Raw genomic sequence first — 24,563 nt, forward strand, 5'->3', positions numbered from 1 at the left:
GTTCTATTTTCTCTGGTCCTTCCCCTTGATTTAATGATCAGGAAACTTTTTACTTACCCCAGCCCCAGGTATAGAGTTCTCCTGTGCCTGCAACCAAAGAGACAGTGAGTAGCTGCCATCTACTGTTCTGCTCCCAGCAAGATACCACTCAGCCTGGCACAAGTCACAGACAGCAAGCTGGGATTATGCTCTATCACATGTGGGCTGGTAAAATGCCAGGGATCAAAAAGCTGAACTTTCTAGGTACCAACTGGCCTCAATACATGGAGTCACACCCTCTGTGGGACAGGTTTTCTGCCCACAACTGATTAACCAACCACCTTTTAGAAGAACATATTGGCCTAAAGCTGTGGAGTCAACCTTTTTTTTTCGTTTTTTAAAGATTTGTTTACTATTTTATGTATATGAGTACACACTGTAGCTGTACAGATAGTTGTGAGCCTCCATCTGGTTGTTGGGAATTGAATTTAGGACCTCTGCTGGCTCTGATCCAACCTCCTCACTCCAGCTGGCCCTGCTCACTCAGGCACAAAGATTGATTTATTATAAATATAGTCAGATCTCATTACAGGTGGTTGTGAGCCACCATGTGGTTGCTGGGATTTGAACACAGGACCTTTGAAAGAGCAGTCATTGCTCTTACCACTGAGCCATCTCACCAGCCCCCTTTTTTGTTTTATTACAATGGTTCTCTCCCTTCCTAATGCTGAGACACCTCAGTACAGTTTCTCAGACCTCAAAGCTTCAGTCTCCTGCCTCATTCCAAGGGTTAGTATTGGAGGTGAGTGCCACCTTTCCCAGCATGAAACTTTTCTTTTTTTTTTTTAATTATATATATATTTTTTAAAAGATTTATTAATTTTTATGTATATGAGTACACTGTAGCTGTGCAGATGGTTGTGAGCCACCATGTGGTTGCTGGGATTTGAACTCCGGACCTTCGGAAGAGCAGTCGGGAGCTCTTAACCACTGAGCCATCTCTCCAGCCCTAAATTCAGCTTCCTTAACAAACCATCAAATATATAGTTCCTCCATGTTGATTTAAAAAATAATAAGCTGGGCAGTGGTGGTGCGCGCCTTTAATCCCAGCACTTGGGAAGCAGAGACAGGCAGATTTCTGAGTTCCAGGCCAGCCTGGTCTACAGAGTGAGTTCTAGGACAGCCAAGGCTGTACAAAGAAACCCGGACTAGAAAAAAAACCCAAAAACAAGAAAGAAAGGAAGGAAGGAAGGAAAACATAGTAGTGATGTGCTTGCTTAGCTCAGTAGAGGCCCTGGACTCATCCCCAGCACATGATGGGGTCTATAATCACAGCTGCTCCAAAGCCTGACAACTGCTTCAGTCCAGGAGTTTCAAAATAATTCTGTATAAATGGAGACTCTTTCTAAAATTAAAAATGGGCAGGCATGGCAAGCTGCAGTCCCCAGCTAAGTGCTGCTCCACCCTGCGCCAGCCCCACTCACGTGTCACCACAGCTGTGTGTCGGGATCCGCAGCTGGCCATAACTGCATCTGAGCCCAGGGGAAGATCCAGAAGAGCAGGGAAGGGCTGGATGGCTATGAAGTGGGCAGGAGCTCCTGCATCAGCCACAGCTAATTCCTCTTTGAGACCATCTTCATTCAATTCTGTGGCTTTAGAAGGCTTACAGTGTGTTTACTAGTCAGGGGCATGTGAACAGTCCGCATACTGACTTCCAGCTCTATAAAAGACCATTTTCTAGCTCCAGAGCTGGGGCCCAAGCCTTACTCACTCAGTCCTAGAGGCTGTGCAGGGCCAAAATCCCAGGATGATTCTCAGTGTCCAGCACACAGTAAATGAGCAGGGAAGGACATCCTAGAGGGGGACCTTACCTTCCTCTCTCTCTGCTTTGTTCTCTGTCCCACTCCTTGTGGGCAGGGCCAGCTGCCCTGACTCATTCCAGCCCCAGATATAAATATCCCCCGTTTCTGCAAGAGACCAAGAGAATCCATGAAGCACACTGTGGGACCCTTTCACCCACCCCACCTCCTCTAAACATCCCCATTACCTGTTCCTAGGAGCGAGTAAAGGGTACCCTAAAGCACCCGTCCATCAAGGATGCCCATACCAAGTCCCGCTGCTTCCCTGTCTTAGATCCCTGCCCATACACACCCCTTCTCCCCTTCCCCTTTTCCCAAACCTTACCATGTACCTCTCTGGCAGGCCTCAAAATCCCCAACCTTCCTGAATCCTGGCACTACAGGCACGAACTACCATGCCCAGCTTTTCTTTGGCTAACTCCAGGCTGAAGTTCTTTTGTCTCAGCCTTCCCACCAAGATGGACCCAATACACAAAAGCCCTAGGCCACACACTGTGGACCAAGGCACACCTCTCTGCCATCCACCATGGCTACCGGGGCATAGGCAGCCTTCTCCATTCTTCCTGGCTGAGCTGTCTCTTACCATTTCCCCTGCAGAAGTGTGCTGACCTTCGGGAGTATTTTAGATGGATGGGGGTAGTGAAGAGCTCAGTAACAAAGACAGGCAGTAACCAGATGAGTGGAGGTGTAAGAGGGTGGTGGAGTAACAGGCTAAATCTGGAAACACTGAAGACTCAGGGATGACTGAGCTGGACTGAGCGTGGAATGAGGCCTGGGCTAGACCGCCCACAAAAACAGAGCAAGAGGAAGGCGGGGCCAAGCCCTCCAGCTTGTTTGGAGCCGCCCCGAGTCACTCACCACTCAAACACACAGAGTGCCAGCCACCTGCAGCCACCTTAGCCATCCGCAGGCCCTGCAGTGCCTCCAACAGTCTTGGCTCTAGTTCTGCCTCCAGAGTCCCGTGGCCCAGCTGTCCATGCCTGATCAAAGGCGTCCCTAATCAGCTACAGGTCCATCCAAGAGAGCCTCTCCTTGAGCTCCGCCACGTCACAACCAGCCGGTCCTCACCTGCCCGCACCCCAGGAGAACACCTGGCCAGCTGCGCACAACAGCAGCACATGCTCAGCTCCCAGCTCCAGCTGGCGGACCCGCAGCTCTGGGGCCAGAGGCTGGCAGAAGGGTGGTTCTGGGGTCACATAGGCACGGGCGCAGGGTAGCAACGGCAGGGTCCCCATCCTAGACTCCCTGCTGGGTTCATCTTCCCCTTGGCCCTTTGCCCCAGAAACCAAGTTCTGGACCCAGAGGGGCTCCCCCTGTAACGCAGAACCTGGTACCCAGGCCTGCACTTCCGTGCTGGAGCCGCCCTTGTTGCGTAGCAGCACCAGGAGTTCCTCCGAAGCCCACACGTCCCTGCAGCCGTCTGCTGCACCGCTCACAGAACCTGACAATTCCACCCGGCCTCCACCTGTGTGGGCAGAGTTGGGAGGGACGCATGCCATGGACCTGGGAAGCTCGAGGCTGCCCGAGTAAGGGTGTACGGGTGTTGGGTATTTCTGGACTGGCATGTTAGGAGGGTTGGGCAGGTATACATGATACAGGTCTGGAGTTGGGATTGTGAGGGCACTCACGGGTCACCAGGGCAGTGTAGCTCCAGCCTGCGCTCACTTGGCAAATATCATCACTGGCATGCAGTGGTTCAGGACTGTACACTGAATGGTGGCTGTTCCCAGAACCCAGCGCTTGCCCGAAGCCACAGAAACCAAAGCCGAACCAGGCTCCGTGCCGTTTCTCGGCCATGTCCAGGTTGAGCCCTCTGTGGGTGGACACTTGGCTGTGGTGTGGATTAAGGGATGCAAGATTAAGGTTGCAAACCAAGGAGACTCTTGCAAACAGGACACCTTAGGAACGCTGGCAAATCCTGCCTTCCAGGGGGCTGAAGTTGCACTACCTGTAAAATAGAGACAGTATGCCATCCTAATCACCGGGCAAACGGAGTCCATCCCACTACTGTCCACGGAGCAGAGCTTTGGCCAAAGGTCCTACCAGATTTTTGACTGCTGAACTGTCTGCAGCTGACCACTTCTACTTTTGGCTCAAATCCAGCGTACAGCTGTAAGAAATATTAAGTATGTGTCTTTTAAGTCAAACTTGTATTCAAGGCAAGAAAAAAAATTTTTTTTAAGATTTATTATTTGGGGTTGGGGGGTGGGGTGGGGCTGGAGAGACATCTCAGCGGTTAAGAGCACTGACTGTTCTTCCAGAGGTCCTGAGTTCAATTCCCAGCAACCACATGGTGGCTCACAATCAATATGCAATGGGATCCAATGCCCTCTTCTGGTGTCTGAAGACAGTTACAGTGTACTCAAACACATAAAACAAATAAATAGCTTTTTTTTTAAAATGGTTTTAAAAAAAGAAGTGGTTAAAAAAAAAAGGATTTATTATTTTGGACTGGAGAGACGACTCAGTGGTTAAGAACATTGGCTGCTCTTCCAGAGGACCCAGGTTCAATTCCCAGCACCCACAAAGCAGCTCACAGCTGTCTCTAAGTCCCGTTCCAGGGCATCCTACACCCATACACAGACACACATGCAGGCAAAAAAGCATGCACAGAAAATAAAATAATAAAATAAAAGATTTATTTTACAATATGTGTAGAGATGTTTTTCCTGCATGTCTGTCTGTGCACCATGTTTGTGTCTGGTGTTACTAAAGGGCAGAAGAGGGCATCAGACCCTCTGGTACTGGAGTGTGAGCCATCATGTGGGTGCTAGACCTGAACCCAGGTCTTCCGCAAGAACAGCAGTGCCCTTCACCACTAAGCTTCCCCACACCCTTTTAATGTGAGGCAGGGTCTCTCTACACAAGCCCTTGCTGTCCTGGAACTCACTATGTAGAACAGGCTGGCTTCAAACTCACAAAGATCGCCCCATCGCTGCCTTCTGATTGTGGAGATCAAAGGCATGTGCCAGTACTTCTCTAGCTGGCCTGGTGTCTAGATCTTTATCTCCCTGTCCCTTGTAAGACTATTTTGAAAATGTTGCACACACACACACCAGTAAACCCTGTGTTTTCTCAAAGTCCAATGACCAGTGACCCTTTTCTCTTTCCTCCTTAATTTCCATGGACTAAGTCTTACACGACTACCCAATTTGGGGCATGGTATTCCTTATTTTATTATTTTATTTTCTGTGCATGCTTTTTTGCCTGCATGTGTGTCTGTGTATGGGTTTAGGATGCCCTGGAACGGGACTTAGAGACAGCTGTGAGCTACTTTGTGGGTGCAGGTCTTTGTTGTACACTTATCCTGCTCCCATTGGTTGGGGTGTTCAGCTGTAGCAGAGGATGTGCACTGTTCAATATTCATATCTTTTTTTTTCTTTTTGTTTTTTTTTGTTGTTTTTTTTTCTTTTTGTTTTTTTTTTTTCTTTCTTCTCTTTCTTGTTCAATATTCATATCTTAACTTGTCTACCAGGATTAGTTACCCACACACATGTTTCTTTCTGCAAAATAGGATGTCAGTTCTCAGGGAGGTCTTGAGAATTTAAACTCTACTTGGCCCCTACTCAAAATGGAAGTCTTTTTTTGTTTGTTTGTTTCAAGACAGGGTTTCTCTATATAGCCCTAGCTGTCCTGGAACTCACTTTGTAGACCAGGCTGGCCTCAAACTCTAAAATCCTCTGCCGCCCAACTGCTGGGATTAAAGGCGTGCACCACCACTGCCCAGCCAAAATGAAAGTCTTATTCCAAATAGTTCCTTATATTGGCTCAGGTGACTCTCTTACCTTGGGGCCCATCCCAGGGGCAGCTTACACTATAAAAGCTTATACACAGGTGCAGAAAGTGCTGCAGGGTGGTTGTTTCGGGTCCAAGGGTAACTATACAAAGTCGTTCTACTGACTTCTATCGTGATTGGTTTCAAGGGCACAGAACATAACTATATAATCAATCTTAGCATTAGAAAGTTCCTTAGGAACAGCACAAACATGAGAAAGTTTCTTTATAATGGCAGGCTGTCCAGGTAACGGTTACCTAGGCCTTAACCTTCCATCTAGGCCTTAACAGTGGTCTCTTTCTTTGCAACCCAGAACTTATTTCTATTACCACAAGGGAACTGTGAGGCATGTACGTGGGAGATCAGATACAACACTAGGATCTGAGGCCCACAGCTCCAGTCTCTTAGCCTTGAGAACTTTAACCCCGAGTCTCCATTCAAATTGACTCCATTTTTCTCTAGACTCCCAATCACACAGCAAGTGTGGAGCTGAGCCGTGTCCTATGGATTTATAAGCCTCGTCCCAACAAGAAGAATAAACACCTGGGACCTAGGTGGGCGTGCCTGTGCACCTGGATCCTATTGCACAACTTCAGTTTTACAAGGCGAGTGGGGACAGCACTGCTTGTATCTACCTAGCAGAACTGTTTGCAATAAATACAAATCAAAATTTAAGTGTAAACAGTCCTAGCTTAGTTTACACAGTAGAATTTAACGACGAAAATGACCATTGGCTCTTACCGGGTTTCAGAGGCATTTGGACAATTTCCACTGGACCTTACTCGGTCGTTTATTCAAGAAGTCTTTGCTGCGCCTTTCCTTTGACTTAATGTGATGACTATGGGTCCCAGGGAGCTCAGGCTGAAATTGGGAGACAGTCGCGCGGTTCAAAATGCAACGCCACTTCACTCGAATGGATCAGAATTTTACAGACACTCTCGAGCCTCTTAAGTCAGATCTGAGACTACAGCTCCTGGATCCCCAACCAAAGGAATCTTTCATCTTCCCATTAGCCTGTACCCTCAACTCATCAGGAAAGCCCTTTAAGCAGGAAACCTTGAAAGTGAGCAGCGCATAGTAATGTATGGCTCGGGGAACAGATGGCCGGCGGAGTAAAGCACTTTTTAAGGGCCTCCGCGCCAAGCAACGCGGTCATTCGGTGCGCCAGCTTTTCGGAGCCAATCGCAGGCACGAGCGGTGACGTCACCACTGGGGCGCGCCTGACCGGCACACATGCGCCGGGTTACCTGCCACCAGGCAGTAGGCTGAAGTCTCCTGTGCGCGCCAACAGCAGTGGACGCGGTTGGAACCACTGAATGAATGGATACTCTTGACGATCCGAGGGAAACGGCGGGCGAAGACCAAGCCCTGACACCCTCCATTCCCTTTGAACAAGGAAGGAGGTCGTTCACTACTGAACAAGCGCAGGACTGAGGGCCAAACAGGAAGCTGTAGTACTAGTGCCTTCACTGATTGGCCCAGGCTCTGTCACTTACTTGTACTGAGCCAATGAGTGCCAAGCCTGGACTCCAGCCTCTAAGAAACCGGTGTTCCTAGCCATATAGGGAATCTATTTGAGTCCTGTTTCTCCTTCAACCTGGCAGAGTTACAGAAAAATGTATTTTCCCCGAGGGAAGCGCACACTGACCCCAAATTCCAAACACAGACTGGGTAGAGATCACAGAAAACTCACAATATCATGACAAATGTATCCAAGGACCAGCATAAAAAAACGACACTGAAAAAAAAAAAAAAAAAAAAAGCTGGGCAGTGGTGGCGCACGCCTTTAATCCCAGCATTCGGGAGGCACAGGCAGGCGGATTTCTGAGTTCGAGGCCAGCCTGGTCTACAAAGTGAGCTCCAGGACAGCCAGGGCTATACAGAGAAACCCTGTCTCGAAAAAAAACCAAAAAAAAAAAAAAAAAGAAAGAAAGAAAAAGAAAAAACCAACCAAACAAACAAACAAAAAAAAAAAAAAAAAAAAAGACACTGAAATTTGATCAGCTTCCTAAGCTTTAGGCTAACTCACCAGGATTTAGAAAGAAACCAGCGTGGGTGTTGGCACTTGTAATTCCTACAACTCTTAACGGTTGAGAAAGGATTATCAGTTTGAAGCCAGCCTGTCCTACCCATATTAAGGCCTTGTCTACAAAGGTTCTCCATGGGCCCACTGGCTTCCTTCTGTTACAGCAACAGCGCTCTACAGCACACTTTGCTGATGTCCAGCTGTTGCTCCTGAGTGTCCCACCCTCAGCAGCCCCGCCTACAACAACAAACAGATGCTTTAGTTCCACAGAATTTATTAGCGGGGTGAGCCTGCTGGCAGGCTCTGATGATGCTCCCAGCATGTGAGGATGCTGTTGTGTCCTTCCTTCTTGATGCCCATAATCCTCAGGCTTGAATGGGATGTACGTCCCCCAGCCTCAGCTCTCTACAGTACAGACAGGGCCCTCCTGAGTGCTGGCAGGGCAGGGCTGTATGCTGTGTGTCCTGAGAACACCAAAGTGCAACTGTGGCAGCTGTGGAGGCGAGGCAAGTATCGAGCATCCCAGTGCTGACTCAGAGCTGTGAAGGGTGACAGATGCGTGAGCTGTGGGCCCCGGGCCGATCGTCACTCTCCGTCCTGGTTGGGTTGGATGAGTCTATATTCCACTGCTTTCTCCAGGCAGGCTGCGGCAGCCCTGGTGACTGGGCTCTCCTCGCCCTTGGCCAACACTGACAGGATCTCCAGGACCTCACTCTCCATCAGGGTGCCGGCGATCTCCTTCGAAGACTGCATCATGTTCAGCACCACCACGGTGCCCCGGTGCTGCAGCTCCTGGTTGGGGCTGAGGAGCAGGGCCTGCAAGATCTCCAGCCAGTGTGTGGTCTGTAGGAAACGGGCGGATGTGAAGACTGGCAGAAACCACATCTACGCTCTAGGAACTCCCCGACACAACAGCCATACCACCATGTAGGGAACTGCTAGCTCCTTCAGCCTCCCCCGCCCAGACCAGGTACTCACCACTTGAGGGATACGACTGCAGAGTGCGGGCCGCATGGAGGTGAGCATGGCCAGGCCCCCAGCAGCCGCCCTCCGCAGCAGCTCATCATCCTCGCCGCTGTACAGCACCAGCAGCTTCAGCCGGTCATTGCCCTGGGCCTCGAAGAGATCTTGCACCTGGGACAGATGGAGGCAAGGACCATGCTACCGGGGTTCAAAGCCTAGCCGAAGGGCAGGGCTGCTGGTACCTGTCATGGCAACCACCGGACCAACCCCGGCACCTGTCAGTCATGGCGACCGGCCAGACCAACGCTCACCTCTTTGCTCATGGCTAAGTTACACATGCACTCGGTAGCTGCGCGGCGGATCATCTCATGCTCCTCAAACATGTAGCCCTCAATCATGGGCACAGCCTTCTCCTTCAGGATCTTCTGCCTGCGGGGTGAAGGTGGAAGGACACGTATGACCAGAGTCTCCATATCCATAGGTGCCGCCCTATCCCGGGTGGCTGAGCCCTGAGCTCAGGTGCTCCCCTAGCAATGCCCAAAGACTCTGCTGTGCTGGTTAGGAACTGCAGTGCTTTCTAGCCTTCTGGCCTGGCAGGAAACAGCATGGGGTTGGGTTGTTTGTTTGTTTGTTTTTTAAGAGATTTATTTATTCATTATATGTAAGTACACTGTAGCTGTCTTCAGACACCCAGAAGAGGGCATCAGATCTGGTTACAGATGGTTGTGAGCCACCATGTGGTTGCTGGGATTTGAACTCAGGACCTTCGGAAGAGCAGTCGGTGCTCTCAACCGCTGAGCCATCTCTCCAGCCCCAGCATGGGGTTGTTAAGCATCCCGGAAGTTAGCAAAGCAGGGTGGTTATGAAGACGGCTCTGTAAACATCAACCGTTTGCGCACTGAACCTGTCCGAGCCGCTTGAACTATTTCACCTGGTACTCATCATAACCCCATGCTTGAATTACCTTCCTTAATGTAGAGTGCAGAGGTGGCTACCGTCACTATTTAGCCAAAGCAGAAACTGGGCCGCGTGGTGAGTGATGTATTCAAGGTCACAATTAGTACTAACAGCTAATAAATGTTCACTGTGACTACTGCCAGGGCCAGATACTATGAACTAATGGCTTTCAGGAGAGGTCAGGGAGGTGGCTTTTGAAACAGATTATAACCTAGCCTGGCCTAGAACTCACAGCCAAGAACTCTTCCTCCCTTGGCATGAGCCACAACACCCACTTGTGCCTGATAAAGAGTTTTACAAGCATTTTCTCAGCCAGCTCTCCACGCTCCTACTTCACGGGTTAAATAACTAACTCACAGAGAAGAAACTGAGGCAGAAGGACTTAAAAGCTTTCTTAGGATTATACCATGAGCCACTGAGTGTCAGCAGCCTGGGGAGAGAAGGAAATAGAGGGTAAAGTCGGGGCCCCAGAGCTTCACCCTGCCTCCCCTGGCATGACTCTTCATCTGTAGGCTGCAGAGGAGTCATTGTGAGGCACAAAGAGTGACCAGGAACTGGCTTCCAAACTACAGAGTGAGTGAGTGAGGCTCCCCCAAATCCCCATACCAGGCTCCCAGCGGGTCCTTACCTGAGCCTCTCACTGATCCCTGCCAGGTTTGTTAGGGCCATGAGGGCCTCAAAGTTCTGCAGTCCTGAGCAGCTGAGGTGCAGCAGAGAGACAAGGGGCCGGACTACTTCGTAGATCTGTGATAGAACTGCACCTATCAGTGTTCACCCAATCCCAAGACCCCAGCAGGGAGCCCACCCAAGACAGTGGCTCTATGGCTGTCTCTTCCTACCCCAGGACTCAGCAAAACTGCCACTTCCTGATGGTCATGAGAAGGGGCCCAGGCCAGGGCTCCTCAGGGCATAATGAGGAAACGGGGGGGGGGGGGTCCACAGTCAGAGCAAGGAGACACATACCCGCTCGCCAGGAAAGGTCATCTCTGGGTTGGAGGTAATGGTCAGCTTGGCAAGAGCCTGGGCGGCCTTGGTCTGCCCAACATCAGTGCCTTCCAGAGCCAGGGGGAGCAGAGCCTGTCAAACGACCCCAGCCCTGTCAGCACCCAGGCTGGCCCCGGGAGCACAAGGTCCAAGCCATCGATCCTTACTGCACTCTCCCCCAGCCCCCCAACTCTCTCCTTGGGTCTGAGAATACTCCCTGCTCAGACTCCACTCCCTTCACTTTGAGGTCTCTCACTGAAACTACCCACACTTTCCTCAACCACCCATTAGGTGCTAACCATGGGTTGTGCAGAGCCCTGGGGCCCCAGAGGGAAAAGGAGGCAAGCTCAGGCTCTTTATGGGTCCAAAGGACTCCAAGGAGCCTGTCCACAGAAGTATCACACTCCACTGGCAAAAGTTCCTGCTGGCCACTCTTAGTGTCCCCCAGGGCCAGCAGCCACTGAGTCATGTCTTACAGGTGGATGGCTCAGGAAGGAGTCAGAAACCAGCTTACCTTGCCCCCTCCCTGGGCAACCACAGTACCTCGATCCTCCACCTCTTCCACCAAAGCCAGGAAGACCCTGCCGGGAGAAGGTGTGGGTGGGTGGGTGGGACCCAGTGGCAGGCAGGCATTTCAATCTTAAGCTAAGCAAAGTAAGGCAGCCAAGTGCTCTAAGACCCACACAGTCCAGTACCCATCCCTACAGGCATGCGGTAGCCTGAAGCAGGAGTCCGCAGAGGCAGGCTGGCTCACCTGGAGAGTAGCTCCCTACAGGAGTTCGTCAGCACGGGGCTCTCCGTCTTCACCATACACGTCATGGCTGACACCACACCCGCCGCCAGCAGCTTCTTCACACGAGCCCGCACGAAGCTTGGTTTGTCCTGCGAGAGAAGGCAATCGGGGAGTGGGGGGGGGGAACCCTAGCTGGGTGGGTGGGAAAATGTGAGCTCTTCTCACAGAAGACATTGCTTAAAGGAAAGCTTTCTGTTGAGGATCAATCGGCCAGCTCAACTGCTGCCAATAACATGGAGCCCCCCCTGTCCCGTCCCGCCCTCACCCCGCCCTCCCGAGTGTACCCATACCTTGGGGTGCTGTTCTGGAACGTGCTGCTTGGCATACTTGGCCAGCTCCACCATCTTGGGGTCAGGCTCCTCATAGTCGTAGCTGTTGGTGCAATTGACCAATGCCGAGCCTACGGCAAAGAGCACTGACCTTTCTTCAGACTGCCAGGAGAGAGGGGCACTCAGCAGGGAAGTCCCAGCGGGGCAGCCCAGCTCAGAGCAGCGGAGCCAGGCTGCCATCCCATCCTCCACAGCCCCATCTGTGAGGAACCCAGGAAAAGACTGGGAACCTGCTCCAACCCCACACTCAGAGCTCACAATCCTGCCTCCTTAACTCCTCCAGGGCAACTGTGCTTCCAGACCCTACAGGCACCACAGAGACACCCTGCAGCTGGCTCTGCTTCCCCAGGGTCACAGGGACATGGGTGAGACCTGCTAAAGCCTGGTAAGCGCTCATCCTAGATCCCGCCGCCCCTAGGCTGAAAGCAGGAACTGGCAGAGCTACCCTGCTTAGCTGGAACAGGGCCTTCAGAGCAGCCTCGTCCTCCACAAACTCTTCCTTCACGTCCGCATCAAAGGTGAGGTAAGCCAGGCCCTCCACTGCCCAGCGCCGAGTACCTGCATCAATCTGGTCATTGCATAGCCACCTAGGGACAAGGATGATCATGAATGGCAATAAGAGGTGTGAAGCAGGAGCCAACCACGGTACAGGTACAGGCCTGTGATCTTGGCACTCGGATGGCAGAGACAAGAGAGTCACAAGTTCTAGGCTGGTTTGTGTTTAGTGAGATCCTATCTCAAACAAACAAACAAAAAACACAACAGCAAATAATAGTGGGAGAAAGAAGGAGTAGCTTGGACAAAGAGGAGAGCCAGGGGCTTGGGTCTCCCCTTGACACAGTCACTTATGAGCAAGGTTCTAGGAGGGTTTGTCTAACAGAAGGCAGCTCCTGCCGGGGACAGACAGGAAACAAAGGAGCTTTACCTTCCATCCATGCCCCTTTAAATACCGCGCGTGTGTGTGTGTGTGTGTGTGTGTGTGTGTGTGTGTGTGTGTGTGTGTGTGTGCGCGCGCGCGCGCGTGCATCCAGAGGCCTGCTGCCTTCTTCCCTTGGAGGAGAGTCTCTGGCTGCAGCTAAAGCTAGGCTAGCAGTCAGCAAGCCCCCACAACCCTTTTGTCTCTGCCCACCACAGCAAAGGTGTGACAGGTACAGGGGAAACCACATCCAGTTTTTTAATAAGGTGCTTGGGATTCAAACTCAGGCCCTCACTGCGCACCTCTAAGGTCCCACCCCGTCTCTTAAGCCCTGTCCCAGAAATGGAGAAATACGACTCACTTTCGGCACTGCTTGGCCAGTTTGAGGGTAGAGCCTTCAGCAAACTGCTTCATGCTGAAGTCAGTCCCTCCAGCCGATCCGAGCTTACAGAGTCCCTGGAGGAAGAGGACAAGGCCAGCTGGTTGGTGCCTAGGAAGGAGACTACAGCCTGGCTCTCTTCCCAGGCCCTCTGCCATTGCTCTGGGAAGACCGCAAACATGAATTAATCAACAGACTCTCCACAGGTGACACATGGAGTGTTAGGCAGCAGTCACCTCCCGAGGTGGGAACAGGACACAGTGACTGGTAGAAACTGACCCTAAGCCTCTGGCCTTTCCACACTCATTCCCGCTCTACACTGTCCCTTGTGTCATAAAAAAAAGCACTCTGTGCCAGACCTCTAATCCCAGCCTTTGGAAGGTAAAGGCAGAATGATCAAATGTTTTAGGCCAGCCTGGGGTCTATAATGAGTGTGGGGACAGCCTGGGCTACATAAGCCAGCCCTGGCTCAAAAGAAAACAAAAAGGCCCTGTACAAGTACTTGAGCCACGCCCTAAATCCTCACCAGACAGAAACCCAGGACTCATTGCCTGTGCTAGCTGCTTTCTGTGTCACTTTACACACACTGGAGTCCCCTGGGAACAAGGGACCTCAGTTGAGAAATGGCTTCCATCAGTTAGCCTGTAGAAACGCTCAGGCCACTGGTGGTGGTGCCATCTCTAGAATGTGCTCCTGAGGTGTACAAGAAAGCAAACTGAGCAAGCCACGAGGAACAAGCCAGTGTTCCTTCACGGTCTCTGCTTCAGTTCCTGCCCCACGTCCCTGCCCTGCCTCCCGCTTTCAAAGAAAGCTATAACATGAAATAAAGCCTTCCTCCCCAAGTTGTTTCTGTTTGTGGTGTTTGTCACGGCAATAGAGAGCAAGCTACGACAATACCCAAGGAGGAGAACCAGACCCTACAGTGTTGGCTACAGCTGACTCATGGGTGTCTAGAAAGACCTCAAACACACAATTTCTGCTTCTCCACAGGCCTTTCTAACCAGCAGGGGACAGTGTGAGGCAGCGTACATTCCTAGGCATCCTTTGTACCTGGATCATCTCCCACTTGATCATAAGCCCTTCAGTGGCAGGAGCCAGGCCCACACCTGGAGCCCCAGTGAGGTCCTGTGTGTACTTTCACCTACGGTGCTGAGGCCACCCCAGGAGACACAGCTGACCAGCCCCCTCCCATCTCACCACTAGTGCTCTGATGCGGATGCTGTCCCTCTCGCTGCCCTTGTACAGGTCCTTGAGCAGAGAGACACCGTTGGCAGTGATGAACGAGGCCCGCTTGGCTTTGCCGGCAGCGTGGATCAGTGCCTCCACGGCTACCAGCTGCTCTTCCTCCCGCTCGGAGGCGCACAGAGCTATCACGCTCTCCATGACACCGCTCAGCTCTAAGGCCCGGTTGCCAGCGTCGCATGGGCCCTGCAGAAGGCAGGACACTGTCTGGATGGCTCGTAGCTTCCCGGCCAGCCCATGGCCCTCAAACCAGTTCCTGAGGGGCACAGAGTTATAGCTGTCACGTCAAAGTACATACAGGGGCCTCTTCTCCCTGCCTCCCCTAGGTCCCCTAGGTGCGCACTTGGTGCTAGATGGGAAGAAACAGCAAGAAAAGCTACCAACGGAAGCGGAAGCCTGACCATCCTATTGCAAAAGCAGTCACCAAGCTCCATTACTGCCCTCCACTCGGGCCTAGCTGGTGACACCCTCAGACACACCGTCCTGCCCAACTCCTTCCCTGTACAGCTTAAGATCTTCCCACTGCAAGCTACTGTCAATCTGTTCCCCTCAGCTGCCAACTCCTCAAGGGAAGACTGTCACTTCTAGTTCTTAGGTAGAAAAGAAATCCAGAAAGTGTTTGGCTCATCTGTCATGCGTGACACATCTGCTGCAGTTTCCCTGGTGTCGTCACTTTGGAACAAGAAGTAGGTTTGGAGCTTGGTACACTGGCATACAACTACATGCCCTGGCTACTCAGGAGCTCAGGAGTTCCCATCTTAAAATGATAGGCTCTGGTTATTTGAATGAATGACTCCCATAAACTCATACATTTGAATGTTTGGTCTGTAGTTGGTAGAACTCTTTGGGAAGGATTAGGAGGTGTGGCCGTGTTGGAGGAGGTGTGGCCTTGTTGGAGGAGGTGTGGCCGTGTTGGAGGTGTGGCCTTGTTGGAGGAGGTGTGGCCGTGTTGGAGGTGTGGCCGCGTTGGAGGAGGTGTGGCACTGGAGATGATGAGCTTTGCAAAGCCCACTCCTTCCAAATTAGTGGGTGCTCTCTCTGTCTCTCTCTCTCTCTCTGCCTCATGGCTGTCTCAACATGTAAGCCCTCAGTTACTGCTCCAGCACCATGCCTGCCTGCTGGCTACCAAGCTCTCTGCCATGATGGTTATGAATTCTACGCACCCCCTAAAACTGTAAGCCCCTAACAGTAAGCCCCTTTCATAAGCTGCCTTGGTCATGGTGTCTCTTCACACCAATAGAAACGAAACCAGTGCCTGGGGTGGGGGTGCTGGGGACCACTTTAGCTTCCTTGTCCTCCTAAGGTTGCCCTCCATGCTGAAAGCCCGTCAGCTTCCTTGCCTGCAGCCCCGGCAAGGAGAGAAACGCACACTCCCTCACCTGATGTAGTTCTCACAGAGTCGGTGGAAGTTTTCTCGCTCGGCATCACACTTCAGATCATCAAACAGCTTGCTCAGGAGGATGGAGGCACTCATGCGGCTGTTTGCCGTCACCGTGAGCTCACCAGCAGCATCCTGCAGGGAGCCGCCCACCTCCAGAATCTTCTTCAGACCTGGAAAGATACCCCATTGAGACAGTAGAACACTGGTGCCCACCCCTAAAGATAGCGACAGCCCAGGAGATGCAGAGAAAAGCAAGGCCACCTCTCTCAGCCAGGAAGGTCAGAGTTCAAACAGGGGCAAGACAGTGTGAATCCACGGAGGAAACAGAAGCAGGCTCAAAGCACCACTGTAGAGGGCTACCACGCAGGGCCTTGCAAGTCCTTTCTTATTTATTATCTTTTTGGAAAAGGAGAAGTGTAAATTGCTGTTATGACTTGGTTGTCTTAACAGAGTCTTTTTTGTTTTTTTGTTCGTTTGTTTTGTTTTGTTTTGTTTTTTCCGAGACAGGGTTTCTCTGTGTAGCCCTGGCTGTCCTGGAACTCACTCTGTAGACCAGGCTGGCCTCAAATCAGAAATCTGCCTGCCTCTGCCTCCCAAGTGTTGGGATTAAAGGTGTGCGCCACCACGCCCAGCAATATAGTCTTAACATGTCTCGGTAATGATACATAAACACTAAGAAAAACTTCAAACGGGCCAGTGAGATGGCTCAGCAGGTAAAGGTGCTTGCTACCAACTCTGACTGACCTGAGTTCGATCCCTAGGACTCACATGATAGGAAATCAACCTCAAAAGAGAAAAATGACACTGCCTTTATCCTGACCTTCAGGACTGTCCAATGTACACATATCTGTACACTCACACATATGTACACATATGTACAATGACACACATATACACTCATCTGGAAGGCCTCACAGGAGCCACACAGACCACAGGAGGCTTAGGACAGCTCGTTGCTGTGTGCAATTATTTTTCCTGTCAGTCTCACAGAAGAGCAGGCCTCAGACACCCAAGCAGCTTTTTCTAAACTGTACCACCTACCTTGATCAATGACCCAGAGTGTGAGGCTATTGTTGGGGTCCTTTGGTGATTTCCGGGGTACCATTTTAATGAGGAGGGTCAGGGCATTGTCGCGGCCTTGGCCAGAGACCCCCACCTCGGTCAGTAGCTCCAGGAGGCTATTGATGAGAACCTTCAGCTCCCGGGCAGGATCTGGCAACAATACACATTAGTGATCAATGGCCACGACCTAATGGGTTCAGCCCTCCACACAACGGAGAGAGGTATATTAGTGGGCTCTGACCCAGTCCTGCGAGATTCAGGCAAAGGAGGCTTCCCTCCTGGGTTCTGAGCTGAGCCTACCTCTCTCCTCAGGCACCCTACCTGGTAAGTTCTAAACCAGCTTGTTCTTTTTTTTTTTTTTTTTTGGTGTTTAGAGACAGGGTTTCTCTGTATAGCCCTGGCTGTCCTGGAGCTCACTTTGTAGACCAGGCTGACCTCAAACTCAGAAATCCACCTGCCTCTGCCTCCCGAGTGCTGGGATTAAAGGCGTGCACCACCATGCCCAGCTTAAACCAGCTTGTTCTACAGTGAGACTTTGTCTCAGCAAAACAAAAAACATCACCCTGAAAGACTGGCTGGGCGGGGTCAGACACACACACACACACCCCGGGTCACAACACGACCATCCAAGGGACCAGACCTGCTTCCACTCACCCACGATAATAGCACCTTCTTTGCCTCGGAAGCCTTTCTTGACGCCTTCCTTGAGGGCATCAAAGATAACCTGCAGCAGGTGGCAAGCTGCCAGCGACACGGCCTGGTTTTCCACACCCAGGATGGAGACGACTCTCCGAGTTCCCAGGACACTCAGGGTTGCCACTGTCTAAGGAGGGAAAAGAGTCGGACAGAGGCTCTGGTTGGTAAAGGGGAGCCATGGCGATTCCTAATGGTGAATGTGTGAGTGTGGTCAGAAAGTAAGCAAACATCTGAGTGGAAGGGTCAGCTCTAAGGAAAGAAGGTGTGTCTAATGGTTATGACCCGGGGTCATGCCTTGCTTCCTGGATGGGTGTGTCTAAGGAAAGCATCTCATTTGGTAGTGGTGACATCACCTGCAATCCCAGACATAGAGACTGGATAGCAGTCAGTTCTAGAACAGCCAAGGCCACTTATCTAGACAGTGTCTGAAAACAAGGAGGAAGGAAGGAAGAAGAATAAGAGGAGGAGTTGGAGGAGAAATTCCAGAACCCTCATCCACATCGGCTCTGTAGCCCAAGAGAAGACAAGGCCTCAAGAGTGTCTATTTGGTCTCATGCCTCCTCCAGAAGGAGGCTCACCGTGACAGAACTTCCTGATCGATCGATCGATCGATCAATGCCAGTCCCTTCCCAGCCCCAGCACTAAGGTCTGCATGCGCCTGAGGGTGTGACCATGCATGGGCAGATCTGCAAGGCCTAGTCATCTTTCTTGTAGGCCAGAGAAGCCAGGAGGCCTGATGGGTTCATCCCAGCTCACACAGACCTGTGTGGGAGGGAGCTAGAGGATGCTATGGGGTGTGCATAGCCCCGGCTTGGCCTCAAGGCATTTCACTGACTACATCACAATCTACCCTTCTTGGAACTGGAGCTTCCTCTAAAAGCAATCAAAGAGCCCAGCATGGCAGCAGCACATGCTGTAATCCCAGAGGGACCATGAGTTCAAGGCAGCCTAGACTATGGAAGAAGACCCTGACTCTAAATAAGCACATTTATACACATAAAAAAAAAAAAAAAAAAAGCAGATGAACCAGAGGCCAAGTTCCTATATCCTGGGTCCAGTCAGCAGAGGCAAGAGCTGGGGCCATGGACTTTCCTGGCCTGGGAGCAGGGCTATCCTTGCCAAACTGACTACACGAGGACAACAGTCCATGCTGCTCATTGGGTCACTAGAACAAAGGGAGAGGTGCTGTTGGTGACATCACTGTCATCTCTCCTCTCCAGAGAAAAAGGAGTCGGACCTTTAGAGCACATTCAACACCCCTCTCTGAGAAGCCTTGAGTGAGGCAGTGACCAGGTGTCCCTGTGGACTGGCTTCAGGAAAGGTAACGCTCAAAGTGCGACAGGGCTAAGTCTGTCCTTTCTGGGCCTACTCTGTCCCAACGTGTGGATCTTTTCTGTCCTTTTTATTTTTCCCTCTGGTTGTGTCTGTGCCACAGACAGACCTTTCTGTGCCTTAAGCTGGTTTTGGAACAAAATGAGGAATGGAAGAGCAGACAGGTAGATGGCATTAGTAGACAAGCGGACAGACATACAGACCAAAGCAATAACTAGACCTCTCCACACCACGTACCCGCGACTGGTGCTCGGAGCAAATGCCGACCAGCGTGCGCAGGGCTGCCAGCATGAGGTCAGTCTCTTCTGTGTCCAGCAGGCGCTGCAAGAGCTGAACCCCGTTGCTCCGGAAGATCTTCTCAGCTCCAGCATCCTCTCGGGCCAGTACCACAAGGTTCTGAGAAGCCTATACCAGAGGAAGTAGATTCTAATGTCGACACGACGTATATCCAAGGGCAGGGCGAGCAGAGAGGCCCTGAGCTCCGGACCTCACTGCTTCTCCTTAGCATCTGAGAGGTGCCAGCTATAAACTCAACCTCTTGGAACTTCGGCTTCCCTTACTTCAAGTAAACAGAGAGCTTGTTCTCCTGGGTGACAGCTAGACTCCAGTCCCTAGCAGGGACTCAGGAGCAAAGATAGCATCTCAGTCACACTGTGTGCCAGATCCTGGCTCCGGGTGGCCACCAAGGTGCTCTGTGAACTCCAGTTCCTGCTCCTTGCTTCACACTAAGGACTCACAAGCTCCTTCCTACACAGGAGGCGTGCCCGGAGGCTCAGCCTACAACACAGCAGGCCAGCAGGCCAGTGAGCACAGGAGTGTGCACAAGAGCTCTAGTGGCCCACTCCAGGACCCGTACCTTCTGCTTCTTCTCCGTGCCTTTCTCTTTGGGGTCCAACAGTATCTGAAACATCTGTTCTACTTTGGCATCTGTGGAGGACATGTACCGCACCTATGACAAAGCAACAAAGCACAGAATAAATCACCTTTCTTGGTCAGACCTGTCATATTTCCTATGTCATGACATGTCATATTTCCTATGTGTTCTCCCTGGCTCTCCTCCCGGGTGGCTCAGAGCTCAGGGCCAACAAATAACAGCTAGCAACCATGGCAGGCAGGAAGAGACTTGCCAGGCATCTCCTCCTAAACTTCCCCTGGGCTGTTTTCCTCTCTGAACTGTCCTGCTTGGGCAAGAGGGCCTGCTGATGCTAAAGGAAGTGCCTTCAGATGGGAGGCATTTTGTTAGCCATGAGGAAACCAGCTCCAGGCAGTGCCAGCCATACTATAGCAGCGTTAACAGCACAGAAATGCCACTATGGTGCTATGCTTGACAGTCGTTCAAAAGAGGGCAGGAAGGTTTTGAGGTAGCTGCTAACACTTCTTTTTGGTGTATGTGTGTCTGTGTGTGTGTGTGTGCGCGTTAAAACAGGTATTTCTTGGAAAACCTCTTTAACCCCATTCTTTTCTTCCAATGTTACCATTTTGATAAACACAACACACACACACACACACACACACACACTTTTTTCTTTCTTTTTAAATTAGCCCAGGCTGGTCTTGAACTCACAAAGATCTGTCTGCTTCATTCAGCTCCTGAGTGCTGTGATTAGAGGTATTCACCACCAGGCCTGGCCTTTAGTGGACATTGTTTTTTGTTGTTTTTTCAAGACAGGGTTTCTCTGTGAAACAGTCCTGGCTGTCCTAGAGCTCACTGTGTAGATCAGGCTGGCCTCGAACTCACAGAGACCTGCCTTTCTCTGCCTCTGGGATTAAAGGTGTGCACCACCACCCCTGGCTTGATGTGCATTCTTAACAGGCTTTTATTTTTATTTTATTTATTTAGTGACAGGGTTCCTCTGCATAGCCCTGGCTGTCCTGGAACTCACTCTGTAGACCCTGCTGGCCTCTAACCCAGAGGTCCGCCTGCCTCTGCCTCTCGAGTGCCAGGATTAAAGGCATGCGCTACCACCTGGCTTTTAATGTCAAGCTTTACTGACATTTTTCATTGGACTGTCACGGATTCAGCCAGATATTCTCAGACAGGCTCCACTGTTTGGATCGTTCCCTCATGAACATAGTACTTTCCTACTTAGATTACCGCATATTTTGCTTTTCCATCTACCAATCAGCAGAGCCCGCGTCTAGTCATATATGATCCATTTCTCAGAAACAGCACTGACCTAGTCTGTTTAGGTTTTTTTTTTCTCTTCATTGCTGGGCATTTAGGCAAGTTCCAAGTCTCTCTTACTATAAACAAGGCTGAAATAAAAGTCAGACGCCTGAAATTCCAGCCCTTGGGAGGTGTAGGCAGGAAGTCAAGGCTATCCACAGCTACGCAGCCAAGTCCAGGCCTAGCCTAGGTTACATGAAACCCTGTCTTAAAAAAGTAAAACTAAAAATGTTTTTGGAAGCAAGAGAATCAGGGGTTCAAGGCCAGCTTCGGGCAGGTAGTGAGTCTAAGGTCAAGAGGGGCTAACTAGATCATCAGATATTCATTTACAACTTTGATATGCTAAAGCACTACAGCCTAACAGAGCCAAATCACTTCATACCTTCGCCAGGTACCGTAAGAGTCCACGCACCCACACCACTTACATACAAGGACAAACTTATACATACACAGAAAAAAACATGCTTTAAACTTGATTTCCTCCATCAGTCTGAGCATTATTAATTAATGTGTATTTGTTACCAGTAGCTCCTCTCTGGAGTACTGTGTCTACATCCTTGTCCCAGACCCAGGCAACTCCAACTTCTCTTGGTACCTTCACATACCTTCTCCTGAATCTGGCCCCCAATGTTCCTCAGCGACTCCTGGAAAACTTTGTTCTTGGGTTCTAGGCTCACACATCTCTTCAGGTCAAGGACAGCCTGGTCCAGGCGGCCCAGCTTCTCTAGGGCTTGGCTTCGGCGATAGAGTGCTTTGACATCCCCACCGTCCTTTTCAATGGCTGAGCACAAACAGGAACTCTATCAGCACCCAGGAGGCCACCGTCTCCAGGCAAGAGCAGTAGGGATAGATCTCGAGGGCCAAAGGAAGATAGGGGTACGAATGTGGAGCTCGGTGCTTCAGCCTCAGAAAAGGTGAGGGCGGCTGCAGAAAAGGAAAGGCCGAAGAAGTGGGAAAGCAAGTAGAAAGACGAGTGACTGGGTCCAGAGGAGGAGAAAGGGATGGCTCGGTGGCCCCAGAGTCCTTTCCCACCACAGAAGACCCCATTGCTCCATATGAGGACCCACACCCACCCTACCTTTAGACGCCTCTGATTCTGCTTTGCTGTAATCTTCCTGTAAGAGAAAGATCAGGAGCCTGAGAGTGGCAATGGCACCCTTGTTTTGCTGAACCACCTGATCCCCCACTACCCACGCCTAAAGACCTCTGGCAATCGTGCGTGGCTAGGAAATGCCCAACTGGTGCACAAACAGCAGCGGCTATGGGCAATCCCAGGCCCAGGTAGAACCAGGTTAGAGCAACCCGATCCCCTCACCAGCTTGAGGTGGCAAGCAGCCCTGTTTCGGTGCAAAATGGCCTGGTCCTGGGGCGTCGCGCCGAGACTCAGGGCCTGTGTGTAGGCGGTCAGGGCGCCCTCGTAATCCCCGCATTTGAACAGCTCGTTGCCCTCCTTCCGCAGCTGCTCGGCTGAGCTGGCCTGGAGAGAGAGAGAGAGAGAGAGAGAGAGAGAGAGAGAGAGAGAGAGAGAGAGAGAGAGAGAGAGAGAGAGAGAGAGGGAGAGAGAGAGAGAGAGAGAGAGAGAGAGAGAGAGAGAGAGAGAGAGAGAGAGAGAGAAGAGAGAGAGAGAGAGAGAGAGAGAGAGAAGAGAGAGAGAGAGAGAGAGAGAGAGAGAGAGAGAGAGAGAGAGAGAGAAAGGCGTTGGGCAGAGCAGCGCGCCTGGGAGAAGAGCCGGGTCTTGGCCGAGTCCCGTGAAGGGCTAGAATAAGGTGACGGCGACCAGGTGCGAAGGCGCATGTGTGAAAGGGGAGATGGCACAGGAGAATCAGTACGCACCCCGGGGTCGGAAGGTCGGGGCTCGGGGGTCTCCGGGCCACTCACAGTCATCACGAAGCTAAGCTCCAAGAGCCAGTGCAGGCGCAGTCTTTAGAGCAAAGGTGTCCCTGGGATCCGCGAGATGCCGGCGACTGCCCCGCCCCAGCAATGCGTCAGTGTTACGCTAAACAAGGCGAGGCCAAGAAGTGGTTGGGTCTGTGCAAGGGCGGGGTACTCGCGTTGCGCAGGCGCAGGCTCAGGCTCAGGGCTGCTTCACGAGCGCCTAGTCTGTTCCCACTGGAACCTGTAGAGGGCGCGCGGAAGAGGCTCTAAAGGAAAGGCGGCGGCAGCCGCTGGAGTTTTGTTTTTCTCTCCGTCCCCGACCACGGCAGAAGTGCACGAAATCTGTAGTCATCAGTGCCATCAGCAGTAGAGTGTAGATGCCCAGTGCTAGGAGCGGGCCTGGACCCCTGGGGAGACAGGAGAGACTCAAGGTTGTCTACTGGCTGCTACAAGTCAGGGTTTGCAGAGCCCAGAGTCCCACGAGAGCAGGGGATAAATACAGATGCATACACATATTTTGCATACAAATCTGGGAGCTCGCAAGTACCTTGAAGACAAACGCGGCAGATTCAGAATTAAACCTCCTACTACAATGTGTCCAAGATTAACAAATCCTCTTTATTAACACCGTCCAAACCCCTTAAGACAAAGCAGCTTCTGTTACTTGTTTTCATTTACAGCATTGGTTGTAATTATGATTTAGTGACTTCCTCTCCACTAATCTGGAAGCTACAAGTCTCCCACTGCAGAATTCAAGGACAGTGCCCAAGACACGGGAGCACTCTGCCAGTGTTCTGCGAATCCGGGACTAGAGTTCTTACCTGAGGATGGGTGGTGGCTGAAGCGAAGACAAGTTAACTTGGTACAGGGCCTCAAATTCATCCAGGGTACAGCAGGAACCCCCGGCAGCCTGCAGGTGGCAACAGTAGGCTTCCTCGGGAGTGTCAGAGAGGCGCGGACAGAAAAAACCAGGGTAGTGGCCGCCTTCTGCATCCCGTGTAGTCTGGCACAAATGGGGGTGGTGAGCCAGGGCTGGAGAGAAGCAAGACGTCTATAGAGAAGGGAGGTTACCCACATCCCCTTCACCCTGCTCAAAGTGCAAAATGGGGTCCAAGTCCCAAAGAGAAGAGAAGAGGAGGCTCTCTCCACCCCTCACCATCAGATCTCCCGTACCCCAAGTCACCCTCAGAGGATAGGGAAAGTATTATACCTGAGAGGTCGGTTGGCTGGGCAAGATTCATCCAACTGAAAAGCAGTCCCCCACACAGGCCTGTCAGCAGGAGCCCTGGACCTCTCCCCTGGAGGCCCATAAGAAGTCGCCTCCACCTCAGTCGTAGTCCTAGGAATCCAACAGGGGTTCTAAGCCCTGGCTACAGACAAGAAGGAAGCTGAAATTAAAGTCCCAAGATTTGCAGGGGTGAAAACTCCTCTATTATAAGCTTGTGGAGAGATGAGAGTGATTGGGTCCTATCATCTGCTGGGAAATGTGAGGCCTTTGGCTCTAAACTGCCTATGATTTCCTAAGCAGAAGGGAGGAAAGGAATGCCAGGAGAGAAAAAGTTGAGCCATTGTCAAAAAGGAAGAAAGAAAGAAAGAAAGGAAAGAAGAAAGAAAGAAATGAAATGAGCGTGTGAAGCCAACTGTGTTTCTATCTACCCATTCCTCAATTTCTAGGCTGCACGGACACCTTGGGGGATATGGATTATTCCATTTTAGACCCCAGAGACCTCTGTTCAGCCTGTGGGGCATCCCTCTGTAACTGCAGCGCCATGGCAACCACCAAGCCTGTCAGAGAGTCCAGTCATTAGGCTTTCCCCTGAGCCTTATCTCCCCAGCTGCCAGCCCAGA

At 51.5% G+C, this 24,563-nt stretch overlaps 2 protein-coding genes across 13 annotated transcripts in view; both read right to left on the reverse strand.

Annotated features, from left to right (window-relative positions):
- The window catches only part of Rccd1 (RCC1 domain containing 1), a 30,097-nt gene extending 22,805 nt beyond the window's left edge, over nucleotides 1–7,292 (reverse strand). For 2 of the 8 annotated variants that reach the window (XR_882031.3, XM_017322294.2), the window contains exons 1-8: nucleotides 6,355–7,292; nucleotides 3,882–3,948; nucleotides 3,467–3,786; nucleotides 2,907–3,303; nucleotides 2,697–2,818; nucleotides 1,851–1,946; nucleotides 1,464–1,631; nucleotides 58–87 (exon numbers count right to left, since the gene is read on the reverse strand). Coding sequence is in view for 7 of the 8 variants with exons in the window: in XM_017322294.2 (XP_017177783.1) it covers nucleotides 58–87; nucleotides 1,464–1,631; nucleotides 1,851–1,946; nucleotides 2,697–2,818; nucleotides 2,907–3,303; nucleotides 3,467–3,635 (982 nt within the window). In the remaining variant the exon portion in view is untranslated. Of the gene's footprint in view, nucleotides 1–57; nucleotides 88–1,463; nucleotides 1,700–1,850; nucleotides 1,947–2,696; nucleotides 2,819–2,906; nucleotides 3,304–3,466; nucleotides 3,787–3,881; nucleotides 3,949–6,354 lie in introns of those variants that run through there. The other 6 variants (XM_006540929.3, XM_006540928.3, NM_173445.4 and 3 more) reach the window with 6 other exon arrangements.
- Nucleotides 7,293–7,896: 604 nt separating this feature from the next.
- Unc45a (unc-45 myosin chaperone A) lies at nucleotides 7,897–23,605 on the reverse strand. 5 transcript variants are annotated; one of them, XM_011250775.1, is made up of 21 exons: nucleotides 23,537–23,605; nucleotides 22,719–23,122; nucleotides 22,156–22,317; nucleotides 21,919–21,955; nucleotides 21,446–21,621; nucleotides 19,530–19,622; nucleotides 18,911–19,078; nucleotides 17,300–17,468; nucleotides 16,625–16,795; nucleotides 15,582–15,753; nucleotides 14,158–14,458; nucleotides 12,943–13,037; nucleotides 12,111–12,252; nucleotides 11,627–11,767; nucleotides 11,298–11,425; nucleotides 11,058–11,124; nucleotides 10,523–10,636; nucleotides 10,188–10,303; nucleotides 8,914–9,031; nucleotides 8,618–8,773; nucleotides 7,897–8,482 (listed from the first exon to the last, which is right to left on the reverse strand). In XM_011250775.1, the coding sequence occupies exons 2-21, from the start codon at nucleotides 22,722–22,724 to the stop codon at nucleotides 8,225–8,227; spliced, it is 2,790 nt and encodes a 929-aa protein (XP_011249077.1). In that variant the 5' UTR covers nucleotides 22,725–23,122; nucleotides 23,537–23,605; the 3' UTR covers nucleotides 7,897–8,224. The 5 variants fall into 5 exon arrangements, with proteins under 5 accessions (XP_011249077.1, XP_006540605.1, XP_011249076.1 ...); XM_006540542.2 differs by having other exon boundaries at nucleotides 21,446–21,764; XM_011250774.1 differs by having other exon boundaries at nucleotides 22,674–23,122.
- Between the last annotated feature and the right edge of the window lie 958 nt (nucleotides 23,606–24,563).

The sequence above is a fragment of the Mus musculus genome, chromosome 7 (assembly GCF_000001635.26).
Source record: "Mus musculus strain C57BL/6J chromosome 7, GRCm38.p6 C57BL/6J".
In the NCBI taxonomy this organism is placed as follows: domain Eukaryota; kingdom Metazoa; phylum Chordata; class Mammalia; order Rodentia; family Muridae; genus Mus; species Mus musculus.